This window comes from Brachycentrus maculatus, unplaced genomic scaffold, assembly GCF_059751285.1.
Source record: "Brachycentrus maculatus isolate JH-2025_06_01 unplaced genomic scaffold, ASM5975128v1 h1tg000078l, whole genome shotgun sequence".
In the NCBI taxonomy this organism is placed as follows: domain Eukaryota; kingdom Metazoa; phylum Arthropoda; class Insecta; order Trichoptera; family Brachycentridae; genus Brachycentrus; species Brachycentrus maculatus.
In genome coordinates this window covers 462,006-478,095 of record NW_028280832.1, presented here as the reverse complement: position 1 = coordinate 478,095, position 16,090 = coordinate 462,006, and the positions used below count along the sequence as shown (strand labels likewise).

Genomic DNA, 16,090 nt, shown 5'->3' with positions numbered 1-16,090 from the left:
AAAATTATGACGTTACAAGAGTGACTTCTTAATTTAAATTTCAAAATCGTGTTAATTGACACGTGTTTTAATGGTTTTAATGCGTTCTGTATCATTTTCAAACACCGTGAAAATGATGTGGAATGCATCGAAACACGTGTCATAAAAATTTATAGATATTATCAAAATATGACTACTCAATCGATTGATACAAATATGTATTTCATTGATATTTATATGGCTTACATTATGTTAAACTAACAAAATAAAAATTTATGCACCAAGAGTTTATTTAAAAACGTAAAACTATAGTAATATGGAACTCTATTTAGCTATATCCGTATTGTACAAAGAAGCCCGTATTTGTTTTCTTGACCAGACTAATTTAAAGGATTTTCAGATATTTTTTTCTGTGGTTCTGTGAAAATGGTGTATTGCATCGAATTTGACAGCAGACGTCTCTACCAAGTCAAAGAAACAAAAGTATTTTGGCGGCTTTCATAGCTTCTTATAGTGATGGACAAACGATTTGGTCACAAAGAAATCAACTTTGTAACCGAGATTGGTAATATTCATTGACAATAACAGCATTTTATAATAACGCTAGTATTAATACATACAGTTTGGCAGTACTTGCTAAAAGGAACATTATATCCTTTTTTACGTAACAGCCGAGGCCGATATAACCGAGTTCCACTATAATAGATTTTTTAATAAACCATAGTATTTTATTTATTCTAACAGTTGGTAGAATTCCATATTGAATTGTTGGGTAATATATCCAAAATTAAACACGGTTAATGGTTTAAATTCAACTGTATTTACATATTTGATATGTAACGCGTTTTGTCGTATAAGGCATTATGAAACACCGTTTCATCTTATTAAGACATTATCAAACACTCACTATATCAGACATTGTCAATGTAAGACGAAACGGTGTTTGATAATGTCTTAATATGACGAAACGCGTCACATATATATGCAAATACAGTAGAATTCAAGCCATTTGTTTTGTCATGTTTAATTTTGGATATAATACCCAACAGTACTTTATTTGTATAAAATATTCTCAAATAGATCTCGTTTTTCTTGAGACTTAAGATAATTCTATATATTTACACCACTTAGGACAAACTTTCATGGAATTAATAAATTTACAATGCCATGTATTTCATCATGTTTTCCTCCATATTTCCATTTTAATTGATGTACTGAATAATAAAAATCTATCTAAACATTTGTCTTTTCATCCATCAAAAATAGGAATGACATCACACATTGCAGCTTTGAAAAATCACAAATTTCTTAATGTATTATCATAACGCTTACTAGCGTTATGATAATATGTATATAGTAATACATATATACATTATACTCGATCTCAGGCAATACCATAGATTACTGGCCAGCACGCGCGCTGGTAAATGAGATAAACGGATTTCTATCGCATTTCGACCAACATTCTGTATAACATAGTCATTTACCAAATAGGGTGTCAAATTATTTAACAAAACGGGGTTTTACAACAAGCTAATTTTACAAATAAATGTGTGGTTGTAAATATGAAAAGATGATCAAATCAACATTTTCACGGTATGGGAAGAAGACAAATTCATTAATGCTTGATAAATTCATTGACAAACAACAGTTTTAATCAATTTTTACTTCCAATTAACATTTTGTTACCCATTTTAATTATTTTTATTTATTGGAAACCAAGAGTTTCTATACCAGACTTGGGAATGAGGCGGGAACTTTCACAGGTTAATGAATCCAGGTAGCATTTCGGTTACCTTCAACTTCATACATTAAAACATGTCTTAAATGTCTAATTTCTTCTCATATTTGCTTTGCTGTGCAGCGGATAGGTGTCACTATAAACAAAAAAAATTATTGATTCTCTTCTGTCATCATTCTTTCAATGTGACATTAGGTCGCACATGATATTAGATCACACACGTCAAATTACCTTTCTTTAACAAACTTGGCCTTAACCGATGTGATGACTGCTAAAATCTAAATCAAATCCTGTCTTATCTTGATATTTTTTATTAGTGAATAGTTTCAGTAACGCATTTAGACGAACAGCTTAAAATAATGAAAAAATCCTAAAGTGGTTTACTTATAAGTATAAAGGTGCCCTTAAAACATTAGTTTAATTGTAATAAATATGTACACTCGCAAAAAAACTCTAGGTGCGATTAATATAATAAAAGATATTCAACTCAAGTTGTGCATAGTTTTATAATTGATTATGATAAGTTTTTCACCCATTGTATAATTTTCATAGCATTATTTTACAATGTACTATGTAGATAGATAGATGGTAAATAATTAAAAAATTTGGTATGTTAAAACTGATATTCTGTAGATTAAAGAGATGAAGTAGAAATAAAATGTGATTTATTTGTTTACTAATAGATTTGCACTTCAGTATGCATGTAATTATGAGTATTTTGAATATAAAAACTTATTTAAGGCAATGCTAATAATGTTGCCATACTCTGACAGATTGGGACGCATATTCCAAAACTATGCTAACGGCATTTAAGGAAATTTTACAAGCAAGGCATTTAAACTTTCTAAAGTGAGTACTTTCAATCAGTTTAGTTGTATTTTCTTTTGAATATCTAGATTCAAAATGTTTGAATAGCTATTTATTTAACTTGAGAACTTTCTGCACAACAAAATCAATAGCATATATACCACAATACATGAATACAAATGAAATCGACTTTTATGTAACTTGAGGATAGTTCTGCATTTAGGTGACAATACAATGAACTCCCCATTTGCACCATGTGAAAAAAAAGTAAACTAAAGTCAAAAAGTATAATGGATAGGTTTCATTGTATAAAAATCAATTCAGTATATCAAATCTCAATTTTATTTAAAAAATACTTCACTATCTCTAAAATACAATAGACAAACTGACTAGTAAATGTATGCGAGGGATGTGGGAAATTCCAAATTACCGTTACACATTGTCAAATGAATGTTCTATTTTTCTCGATATTTTGAACTGTTCAAGTTAAGTTCAATTTACATGTTAAGTTAAAGAAATGAGTCATTGGGTATTTCTTTGTTCATATCCACTCTTCTTGCACAAACTGCCTAGATCCTTTACATCACCCCAAATCATGCTTAAAAAGTAGTTTAAATGAAAACGTAGACGAATTGTCAGCACATGAGGACATTCTCATCCTAGGCTGTGGGAATCTGATGCCTTGCAAAAGAGGCAGGTTTCATGACAGCACTCGGAATACCTACAACATACAAATATCTAGATTCAATATTTACCTTTGCTTTACTATTTTTTTTTCCGACCTTGAAACATTTTAGTTACAGGCTAATTAGTTTCTGATGTTGTATTAAAATAAAGCAATATGAAAAAAACCTTTTTAGATATTCCTTTATTTTTCTCTATGAGTATATACAGTTAGTGGAAACTCTTGCAGTATCTAAAACCACCAAAATGTAAAAATATCTATAAAAAAATAACAAAAATAATGTGTTACCTTTTACTGCGTAGTACGACAATAAATAAATAAATAATTAAATGAAAATACTTCATTTTATTTTCTCGTACTATCCTCTTTTATTCTATGATGGTTCCCTGTTAGACAATTTTTTAAACATGCATTTAGTTTTTCATTTTTAAACATTTTTTTATTCATTCATTCAATATTCAAAAGAGATATAAATTATACAGATTTCTTATATGTTTATATTTATATTAATATTTTCCATTTTGTAAAACAAAGACAACTGTTGTGTAAATAAAGGGGAATGACAATTATAAAGGGAGTTATTATATTTATTTTACTAAATTACTGAGTTTAACACATGAAAAAAAAATTAAATCTTTTTAAGAACACGAAAAAAGAAAACAATTTTTAGCCACTTAACAGTTCGGTTTTAAAGAGAAAGTGGATCCAAAAATTGAAAAAATTGTCATATATTAAAAATCATGTCATATAAAAAAATTAATTGATTCCAGTTAGTCACCGTGTAATGTCACACGGAGACTAACTGGAATCAATTAATTTTTTTGAATATTAATATTGTTACTTTGAGAAATCATTACCAACGAGTCAAAACAAGAGTACTCGAACACCACTCGGGTTAGTCAACAAAAACAAATACATAAAAATGTTTGGCTCATGCGGTAGTGCCCGACAAGTAGGAATACCACTTTCCCGGGCTCATTAATGCAATATGCTCACTCCTTTCAACGTCATATATAAAAAATCATCAATTTTCATTTGTGTATGTTTTCGGAATTCCCAGAAAATGTACTATATCCCAGCAAAAGCGGCATATTTTTTAACTTAATATTTCCTTACTACAGGGCAGAAAGTGTTGTTTTTGCATTTTGAAGAAAAGGTATTGTTTAATTATTTTCTTAAATATACTAAATATTTTTCAAATGGAGAAATAACTTTCAGGTTTTACCTAAAAAGATCTGTTGAACAGTAAAAACTTCAAGTGGCGTAATATTTAGTTTTAATACATTATATTTTTAAACTTTCTCCTGAAAAATCAAGTTTTTTTTATATATGACGTTGTTGAAAGGAGTGAGCCAATAGTAACTGCTTGGCCGAATCACACTCGGTCTAGAATGGGAACTGTTAATAATTGTTTGATACCGATGATTCAATTTTGTATGTGTAAATGTGGTAGCTAGCACACTTTTATTTCATTAATTGGTTCGCTACTCACTTTATCTATCCATATTTAACTTAAATTTTAACTTGGTACCTTCCCTCTTTTTCTTAAAATCTATTGTAACACGTATTTCGATGCATTTCATTACCAAGTAAAATTTAAATTATGAAAGGCACACTTTTAATGTGATTTCTACTATTCAAGCATAGATAGCTAGCACACGCAAATGGCTGTTGCAAGGCTCCAATGATTGCTGATTTTACAAAACAATTTAAATAAATAACAGAAGGCCAACTTGTAATATTGAGTCTATTATCGCGTATTTCACAAATGTTCAGTTTAAAAAAAATAAACAATTGAATCCCCCCTCTTTCTCACTTGACATTTTTCAAAGATCTTTTTTTGAATTCATGGTTTGAATTCAAAAATTGTTCCATTTTCAATATTTTTAGTATTGCCATTTAAAAAAAAAAACTTCAAATATCAAGATGTTGGTAAGCATGTCAAGTAATATATATTCGACTTTTAATATAATGTATATACGACCGCGGAAATTGTTCCTTACCACTTTGAACTGAATCTTTAAGACATAATTTGTATACATCTCTACATTGAGCTCATTACATATGTATTTTAGACTACAGTGGTAAGAGGCTCGTTCCCTCGATTGTATAAATGTAATTATTTTTAATCTGTAGATTTTTAATGATGTGACTGCTCTCTTACGTATTTATGTAATGATAATTTTAAAAGTCTTGATATTTAATCTGAATGTGGTACTATAAATTAATATCTTTCTAGTTCTAGGTAAGGTGTGATAAAATGAAAAATGGCACTGTGCATTAATTCTTCTTCTTCCGCTTGGTGTAGGCCTTATGGCCTGTTTTTAATTTACTTAAATTTTTAATAATCCCAAAAATGTTTTTCACAAAAAAAAAACACATCTCATGCGGAGCCAGTCGAGCATAAGTTAATGAGCAGCACGGGCGTATTCCGCTTGCGTAACATATTAATCGCGACAGCATATCCTTCTTGTGGGACAGTCCCGAGTTATACTCTTATAATAAAGCTTTAAGGAAAATTCAATAGATGTCACTATAAACCTTAAATGTTGCAATATAATAAGCAAAAAACAGTCTCCTATACAGCAATATAAATGTTGGTAATTGTCCCGCAAACGCAGACAGAGGATTGTAAAACTCGCCTATCGCATAAGATGTGTTAAAGGAATCCTCATTTTGGAATTGTAATAAACATCGCTTTTTTATTTGTATTCTCCTTTAATTATTGCTTGTTTAAATTAAATTAACTTTTCAATAAAATCATATTTTTACCTGGCATAGTCCATAGATTAAAATAAATAAATAAAACAATTTGTGTAAGCATTACAACATGATTATCTAATAAAAGAAGTATATTAGATTTCAATAAAGTACATATTATTGCATTTTGAATGAGCATTTTCGAAATTATTTTACTATACGAAATAAATGAATAATATTTTTGATTATATTCCGATTACCTATGTATAAGTGTGTAAAAATTCTTTAAATCAGCTTTTAAAGCTTCGGATAGCTGTCCCAAGGTATTTGAAATCAATCATTTCACTAAATAAAGATAGTTTTATTTTAAATCAACCACAACGATAATATTTACATACTTTTTAATTTAATGTTTACACTCTACTGTTATGTAGATAAATGTGTTGCAATATAGAAAATAAAGGTTTTATTTTTAGCATTGTATTTATTAGCAATTTTATTACTTTGTATTAGAACTGATTTGAATATGTGATTTAAACATTACTTTCGGTTATGATTATGGATACAGTGTTTTAGTTTACATATTTTTTTCAGTTGTAAATTTTTAATTACTGTACTATCTTTGACTTATAATTTGTAAAATTGGGATGATATAAATAAATAAATAAATATAATCATTTGATTTTTTATTTTAATTTATACAAAGAAATAAAAAAATCATCTCTCATATTAAGATTTAAACCGCCCTACCCATACGATTGTATGTAATATGTTCACTTTATTATCGCCTAAACGCAATAATCCGTATCCCGTACGTGCAGATACAAAAAAAGTATACCCGTTAAAGTAGAAACGCTTGTGATACGTCAAATTATTCCTATTGGCTCCACACATGTGAATAACGTCATGCGGTGTGTTAAGTATTTCGAGGTCAATATCGCTGGCTACCTCATTTGCAGAATATGTCGAGATTATGTTGAATGGTATATTAAATTCAAAACAAAATCTATTTGTAAAATATTTTACATATTATAAAAAAAAATATCCAGTGAAAAACTTGACATGGTATTTCAAATACTACTACTAAATAAAGTGGTCAGGTCAGGAGTCGGAATAATCGGCGGCTATGTATAAAGAGATGCATGAATGTGGAAGAGGCGAAGATTGTTTGCAAAAACAGACTGGTGTGGCATTCGATTCTCTCTGCCTACCCCTGCGGTGAAGCTACAAAAAGGTTATTTTTTATCATCTGGCATGTCTTATGTTAAGAGCCTCTGACTTGCAAAAGATATACAAAGGGTCCTAAATGGATCTGATCTGAAGGACGGGAAGGAAAATCCGTCGTGTACAGACATTGGCCAGAGTCCAATTCTTCAGTTCTTTGGGCACGTTGCGTGTGGCAATGAGGAAAGCCTGGAACGACCTGGTTGTGATCGGTAGCCTGGAGAGGAAGATCCCCATACGATGAACCGATCAAGGCAGCAGCAGGCACCTCGGTGGTTGGAGCGCTTCGTGCAGGGCAGACAAAGGATAACTGGAGAAGAGTCATTGCTTCCACAAGGGTCACAACTCTCAGTAATGAGGAATAAAACAGAGAAGAAATGATCTATTGTTTTTAAAAAATTGTCTGGTACATTGTTAATAAGTATGTTTTTGAGAGATCTTGAAAAAAAAACCTCAATGATTTTTTACCCATTTAAATTATAACCCAAAGGTAGGGCGGTTAAAGAATATCATTTTAAATTGCTGGAATGTCTCGTTTTTAACTGGTAAAGATGCGCAAATTGAAAGTCCTCTGTCCCTACGACAGTTGGTCCAGTGGAGCCGTATGAGATGAGAAGGAGGCAGTCCAATTTCTGAATTTTCTGTCTTGCATTATCTATCCCCTAGAAATAAAAAATATTTGGGTAAGACAGATTTCAATATATGTTTACACATATAACAGGTACCTCATGGTATTTATAGGGGATATAATGAAAAATGTATATGATATATCGCTCACTCTTTTCAACAACGTCATAAATCAAAAATTGTCAATTTTCAGTTGTGCATGTTTTCGGAATGCCCAAAAAAAGTACTACATATATCCCAGCAAAAGCGGCATATTTTTAACTTAATATTTACCCGCTACAGGGCAGAAAGTGTTGTTTTTGCATTTTGAAGAAAAGGTATTAATAATTATTTTTTTAAATACACTAAATATTTTTCAAATGGAGAAAAAACCTTCAGGTTTTACCTAAAAAGAGTTCAATGGGTGGCTTGATATTTATTTTTAATACATTTCATTATATTCTTCAACTATAAAAATGACATCCTGAAAAATCAAGTTTTTAGATATATGAAGTTGTTGAAAGGAGTGAGCAATATTGTTGGTTGGTTGGAAGATATTGCTTCTTAGCAATAAGCCAGACAATGTACTTTTTTCTGTACGTTAAGTTAAAATAATATAAAATCATGGGTTCAATGCGACATCTGTTATATACATGCAAAAGTTTAATATTTTTAGTGAAATCTAATAATAATAATAAATAATCATTTTGGATAATTTATACAACTCCATTTTTTGCAAAATACTACCTTTTAAGGGCACTTCACAATGATTCAATTGGGGAAAAGGAGATTGTGGAAATGATTTAGCAAACAAATGCGTTTTTAGTTTCTTTCTAAAGATCGTATTACACATATTGAATACACGCACTGATTTACAACATTGTATCTAAATTTTAATACAAGTAGTGAATTATTAAAAAGATTTGAAATTATGAACTATTGAACATTGTTAAATTGACGTCTCAACACATAGGTAAAGCAGAATATGGAAGTCAGGGTATTTACAGGCCTTAAAACCTGTCAAAGGCTGGTTTAAGTCCTTTTATTTTACTCACTCAACTCAACCATAGATGGTGCCGAGAACCCACATGTGAAAGAAGGTATCTATTCAACGATATTTACATTTTCCAAAATTTGAGTACTGTGGTTGTCGATCATGGGTAGAATGTTACACCTGTATAACGGTGGAGACTAACCGAAGCATTTCGTCGTAACGTAACACGTTACGATGCGAGCATTCGTATAGTCAGTACAGCGAGCGAAGCGCTCCATCCATAGTTTCGTATGCTCGCCGCGAGCGATGTTACGATGTTATGTTACGACGTTATGGTAAGACGTTATGTTACGACGTTATGTTACAACGTTATGTTACGTTATGTTACGATGAAATGCTCTGGTCAGTTTCCACCTTAAAATGATCTTTTAAACCAGCTTGTAACAAGTCATAAGCCCTGTAAATACCCACATATCCATATTCTTTTTTATCGATGTTGAGATGTCAATATAAATAACTCGAAACTTAGATTTGTGAACAAAGATTTGAATACTTGTTTGTATAATACCTGGAGCATTTTAGCCTTCAGCACCGGATTGGAGCCCATTTCGCTCTTCATCTTGGTCATCTCCGCGGGAGTGTAGCCGATCATCTGGCACAGCACTTGGCTGGACACGCTCACGTCCAGGTAGGCCGACCCGTCGCACAGCCGACACTGCAACACCCACTTGTGGTTCTGCAGAGACAGCTTGCTGTTCAATTTCATTATTTGCGCTTTAACGGGGAACGTTTTGTCCAACTTTCTCTCGTCGGGAATTTCAGATAATTGTTTCAGGTAGACATACGGAGCGTGGTTCACTTTGACCGGCAACGATTCATCTTGTAATGTTATTGTTTCTGCGATACTTTCTTTTTTAGTAACAATGTCATTATTATTACTTCTAATATTTCCACATTCTCGATTGATGTTGTTACATACGTAGTAGGGTGGGTTGCTGTTGTAATCATCAAATTCGTCCGCCATTCTTGCAAATTGTTCTTCTTCATCGAGATAAGGCGCCGTTCTACTGCTGACATTAGATCTGTGCTCCGGACTATCGTGCAAGTGCAAAGGTATCTGCACTGCAGACTGACCTGGGGCATCCATTTTAAGTTTCTTTGTCGGCATTTTGGGTGTTGCACAATCAGAAGGAAGACTCGGAGGTATTAATACTTGTTTTTCGATCGCTTCGATTTGATCAACATCGAAGTCATCATCCATAAACATTTCATCATCCAGATCTATAACTTCTATAGTTTCTGGCGGTTGAACTGACTGCACTGCTCTGGGAAGACGATTGGTATGCAAATTTCTATTATTTGTTTGATTTTGGACATTTGATAATGTCAACTCTACAGCTGGTTGATATGCGTCTCTCGTGAATGTTGCCGCTGAAAAAACAAACTATTAAACCAACTGAAATATCCATGATAGATTTTATATTTCGATTACAGCACGTACATACTTACCAGGTATGGGATTATCTACATTATGCAGTGAATTGGCCTGCACAATCCTGGCAAGAACATTAATATACTGATTAACCAATAAAAGATCATCAACTTCCCCTCCCAATATTGTAATATGCTTTTCTTCTAACATTAGCACACCTCGGCGGCAATCAATGGGACCTGTGCATAAAAAATTGGAAACTGTTTTCAAGTGATCACTTTACACACGTGTAACATTCACCGATTCTACTCACGGTCGTAAGCCCCGTAAATGCTCAGACTTCCATATTCTTTATAACATTTTTAGTGTGTCCAAATACTTGTTCACAAAATCTGGATTATCTCCAATTACAGGTGTTATTTTCATATTATTTGGACACACTCAAAATGTTGTAAATAAATTATCTGGTCAAATTATAAGCTTAAATAATAAAAATGATATTTTCTGGCGTTTCTCATGTATGTGATTTAATTAAATACAGGATTCGGACCTCACATACTAATAAAAGAGTTTCGGCTCAAAAAAAGCTTCTTTTCATCTCACCAATAGATGTCTGTAATAAAGTTCTCGTGATTCAAGAACAATGTTTCAAAATTGGTTCATATATGTAGAACTTCTGAGAATTTTTGTAGTGTGGCTTTCAATCATGGGTAGAATTGGTGAATGTTACACGTGTGTAAAGTGATCACTTAAACCAACCTTAAGACTTCCATATTCTTCTTCATCTATGTTGAGATGTCAAAAAATAATCTAAAAAAAACTCCTGTAATTGGAGATAATCCAGATTTGTGAACAAGTATTTGGAAACACTCAAAATGTTGTGAAATGAAAATTTTCGGTTTTTTTCTCGAATTGCATTTATTGTTAAATATATTTATGTATATTTATTACAAAATGTTGTTTTGTTTGAGTAGTTGGATATGTTTTCAACCAATACCAGAAAGTAATACTAAAATCGGACAAGGTTTGAGAAAAATACTCTCCATACACACCTAATAAAAGGGACTATTTTTGCAACAACAAAAAAGTATTCATCAATTTAAGCATACATATAAGAAAAAACAAAGCAATAAACAGTTGATATAATTATATAGTCTAGAAACAAATAAACAAGGCTGCAGTTGTATCGGGATGCCTCAGAGACTCGGAGTGGAGGAACAAACACATGAAAATAGAAAGTAAAATGAAAATATACAAAACATGTGTTCGACCAATAGCCACTTATGGGATTGAGGCAAGAACAGATACTTCCAAAACAAAATCTCGACTTCGAGATGAAGACTCTCCGATCCATAACTGAAAACACATTGCGAGACCGAGTTAGAAATACCGACATTCGAAGCATGTGTAAGACGGAGGATATCGTGAGGTGGGGACGACAACGAAGGCGATACTGGAATGAACATATAAACAGAATGTCAGAAGACAGACTTCCACGTATCACCCTCCAAGGCAACCCTAAAGGACGCAGACCCCCAGGCAGACCTCCGAAAAGATGGAAAGACAGCTTGGAGTCGACATCCCAAGAGCGACATGCGGAGGCACAAACTACAAATCTACAAAAAGAAGAAGAAGAATAGTTCACATAATAAAATGGCATACCTTTAATTTGAATTTTCACTCCAGGCATTAAATCCGTGTTTAAATTTCTCATTGGTTTGTATTCGATTCCAGCTATTTCTTGAACCCCATCAGTGAGTTGGAGCTTCAACATTCTGAAAAATTGTATTGTCAGTATAATGCAATGTCAATCCTTTGCGCTATTTAGTAGATATGAGAGAGTAAAACCTAAGAGTGAAAAAATCATAATTAAAATGTAACTTTGTTTTTAAAATCACTATATGTAAATATTTTATTATTACTTAATTATAATATGTACCGGTTTCAAAGCTAACTTAAGACTGATAAATACTAAAAGACCATCTACTTGACAAAATTCAAAATATTTTGACGGCTAGGCAAAAGAGCTTGGGTAGATCTAGTCTTGATAAAGAAGCGGTTAGCTTCAAAACCGGTAAACATTATAATTAAATTATAATAAAATATTTATTTACAACATTTTGAGTGTGTCCAAATACTTGTTCACAAAATCTGGATTATCTCCAATTACAGGAGATATTTTTATATTATTTTTTGACATCTCATCAAAGATGAAGAAGAATATGGAAGTCTGGGCATTTACGGGGCTTCCATATTCTTCTTCATCTTTGATGAGATGTCAAAAAATAATATGAAAATATCTCCTGTAATTGGAGATAATCCAGATTTTGTGAACAAGTATTTGGACACACTCAAAATGTTGTAAATAAATTATCTGGTCAAATTATAAGCTTAATAATAAAAATGAAAATGGTATTTTCTGGCGTTTCTCATGTGTGTGATTATAATCCAGGATTCGGATCTCACATACTAATATAAGAGATTCTGCTTAGTAAAAAAGCTTCTTTACATCTCACCAATAGATGTCTCCAGTGAAGTTCTAGTGATTCAAGAACATGGTTTCTAAATTGGTTCATATATATAGAACTTCCAAAAATTTGAGTAGTGTGGTTGTCAATAATGGGTAGAATTGGTGAATGTTACACGTGTGTAAAGTGATCACTTAAACCAGCCTATGACGGTCGTCAGCCCCGTAAATGCCCAGACTTCCATATTCTTCTTCATCTTTGATGAGATGTCAAAAAATAATATAAAATATTTATAGTGATTTTAAAACAAAGTTTTCTTCTTCGTCTTTTTGTAGATCCTAGAGGGATCTGTTTGTGCCTCCTCATGTCGCTCTTGGGATGTTGACTCCCAGCTGTCTTTCCATTACATTTTAATAAAAAAATGGAAAATCTCAAAGTTAGTGCTTCCAATATAAATTATAGTGAAAAAAATCACTTGAATTTATTTGACCCACTGTGAATCGAACCCGGGACCTGCAGCATGGTAGCTAGACACGCTGAACATTACATCACGGTGGCGGACATTTTTGTACACACTAGTTGGTATTAACTTACATGCCCTGTTGACAGTGATAGGGACTTTGAAAACATTGGTTTTAATTTTTATCTTTGATTGTGAAAAACTTTGCATGATTGATTAAATAATATTTTTTTAACGTTTTTGTTCAATGGATAAGTCAGAATGGAAACCAATAGTTTCCATACCCGTTTTGGAATGTGGCAGGAGCTTACAGAGTAGTAGTAGAAATATAATTTATTAGCATTCAAAACATACTGAACATCGACAATCTAAAAAGAGTTTAGTATGCTATTGTACACTCACTACTACAGTATGGCATTGTTGGATGGGGAGGTACTTACAACAACATACTGAACTCTGTGAAAATAGTACAGAAAACAATAATTAAAGTTATTTTGAAAAAAATATATATATATCCAACAAAATTATAATTTACAAAATTTCAAGTCCCAAACATAGAAACCGCTTTTTAAAAAAAACGCAATTTTTCAATTACTAAAAGGTGACAAATATATCAATTTAAAAAAAGTTTATTTTCGAGATTCTTAAATGATTTTTCAACTCCAAAATGTAATACTAAACAATTTCAACAAAACTTCGAATATTCGGGAATTAAATATTTCAATAAACTCCCTGAAGAAATTTAAAAAATAGAAGATATAAAAATTCTTAAGAAAAATATTAATGCCCATTACATATAAATCTTGAAAAAAAAATATATAAAAAAGACTATTATAAAACATTAAGCCTTGAGTGTAAGTCCCTCTCCAAGCACAAGAGCTCAGTCTCTTTTTTAGAGAGGCACAGCGAATCTATAACCATAAGTTTGCCATATCGCTCACTCCTTTCAAGAACGTCATAAATCAAAAATCGTCAATTTTCAATTGTGCATGTTTTCAGAATGCTCAGAAAATGTACTATATCCCAGCAAAAGCGGCATATTTTTAACTTAATATTTACCCGCTACAGGCCAGAAAGTGTTGTTTTTGCATTTTGAAGAAAAGGTATTGTTTAATTATTTATTTAAATATACTGAATATTTTTTAAATGGAGAAAAAACCTTCTGGTTTTACCTAAAAAGATCTGTTGCACAGTAAGAAGTTCAATAAGTGGCTTGATATTTATTTATAATACATTGTATTATATTTTTAAACTTTAAAAACGTTCTCCTGAAAAATCAAGTTTTTTGATTTATGACGTTCTTGGAAGGAGTGAGCGATATGTATAAATGTTTAGAAATTGTATTATGTTGTACTTAAAAATGTAAATGTATTAAATAAATAAAAAATGATAATAATAATATCTTACCTTTGCGAGGAGGGTTCTTGAAAAGTGTTATTAAAATTATTATTGTTTTTATTTGTTACTTCTATGTTCGTAATATCTACTTTTGTCAACTTTTGTAATTGTTGATAAGCTGGCAATCCTAGAATGAAATGTTTTAATAAAGAGCTTATTTCCACTTCATAACTTATACGATATAAAAACATTAACTAACTATCCCGCCACTTCTCCGCAGGGGTAGGCAGAGAGAATTGAACACCACACCACTCTGTCTTTGCAAGCATTCTTTGCCTCTTACACATTCATGCATCTCCTCATACCCGGCCACTTTTAGTATTTGACATACCCGATCATGCCAAGTTTACCTCGGTCTTCCTCTGCTTCTTTTTGTAACTACATTCGCCTCATATATTTGTTTTACCATTCTTTCCTCACTCATACGACCAACTCAACACACCTTTCTTAATTTTATGAATAATGCTTATCCTCAGCCTTACATTATTTCCTTATTTCACCATTCCAACATCTATCATACATCGTTTTACCGCACATTCGTCTGAGGGATCGCATTTCGACTGCATTCAGTCTGCTTTCATGCTTCTTTTGTCAACTTCATGCTTAGCTTCCATATATAACGGTTGGAACCAAGACCAGAACCAGGTTGTGTACTGCCAGTTTAGCTTTCGCTGATAGGTTTTAAAAGGTTGTAAAAATAACATGGCTAACAAATTAAAATTTAAACCAGTATTTTAGTACATATATCATACCTATGTCAAGTAAGGAAATTAATTGAAGTAAATACACCCCATTCAGTAATGTTTTTATTTGACCGCTCAAATTCGGAGGTAAACACCCAGGCGATATTTCTTGGAGATCTCCCAGTAACCACTGACTTTTGACCATTTCGTTCAACTGTTGTCTAGTGTACGGTTTACTCCTCTGTTCTTCGCGAAAGAATTCTACACACCTAATGGATAAACAAAAATTAATGACGAGAGAAAAAAATAATAATTTCACGTGTTTAAATCAATAAATAATTACCCCGTAATCCATTCATCGTGAATTTTCACATGTTGTGAACTTAAATATTGTTTAGCATTTGAAATATCAGTTTCCAAACTCTCAGGCATTTTGGTACATTTAATTAATTTAGTAAAATGTGAAGACTAAAGCAGTACGAAATGGAGTTCCCGCAAAACTTCAAAAAGTATGTTTTGACGTTTATCAAAATCATAGAATAAATTAAGTCATAGACATTCTGTAGCATAGACTAATATTGTGTCGATACCTACTTACCAAAAAAAGAGTTCGTACGGAGCCTGTGGCGTCGTAAATATGTACATTTTTTAAAATGAAATTGAAAAGAGGAGCGCAAATGAATTTACAAACGAATATATAAATTTTTACTTTTTTCCTATTCCGAACTGCTATAACTTTTTTGTAAAGCGGCAACGTCTTTCATTCCGAGTTTCTAAATACACTATATAGATGCAAACCCTTTGAATATTTTTTTATCTCTTCCCAGTTCAAGAGTGCAGAACAGATGGCCTTTTTTAGTATATTTAGTAATCAAATTAACACTGCATCGATCCGAAGCACCGCTATGTGCAT

The 16,090-nt window shown here is 31.9% G+C and overlaps 1 protein-coding gene and 1 long non-coding RNA gene across 2 annotated transcripts; both read right to left on the bottom strand.

The window, feature by feature from the left end:
- Positions 1 to 3,114: 3,114 nt before the first annotated feature.
- LOC148311059 (uncharacterized) lies at positions 3,115 to 4,840 on the bottom strand. Its single transcript, XR_015837317.1, has 3 exons — positions 4,705 to 4,840; positions 3,501 to 3,598; positions 3,115 to 3,248 (listed from the first exon to the last, which is right to left on the bottom strand). It is a non-coding gene; the product is annotated as an uncharacterized LOC148311059 (long non-coding RNA).
- Positions 4,841 to 7,503: 2,663 nt separating this feature from the next.
- On the bottom strand, positions 7,504 to 15,690 carry LOC148311058 (recQ-mediated genome instability protein 1-like). The gene is made up of 7 exons (XM_088257325.1): positions 15,521 to 15,690; positions 15,247 to 15,446; positions 14,504 to 14,621; positions 11,831 to 11,943; positions 10,246 to 10,407; positions 9,305 to 10,167; positions 7,504 to 7,798 (listed from the first exon to the last, which is right to left on the bottom strand). Exons 1-7 carry the CDS (start codon positions 15,607 to 15,609, stop codon positions 7,646 to 7,648), a joined length of 1,698 nt encoding a protein of 565 aa, XP_088113451.1. The 5' UTR covers positions 15,610 to 15,690; the 3' UTR covers positions 7,504 to 7,645.
- Positions 15,691 to 16,090: the final 400 nt, after the last annotated feature.

Coding starts and splice junctions, on each gene's coding strand:
- LOC148311058 (XM_088257325.1), bottom strand. CDS start 15,609: ATGCCTGAGAGTTTGGAAACTGATATTTCAAATGCTAAACAATATTTA. Junction 15,447..15,520: donor CACGATGAATGGATTACGGG/GTAATTATTTAT, acceptor TTTATCCATTAG/GTGTGTAGAATTCTTTCGCG. Junction 7,799..9,304: donor TGAAGGCTAAAATGCTCCAG/GTATTATACAAA, acceptor TTTTATTTCTAG/GGGATAGATAATGCAAGACA.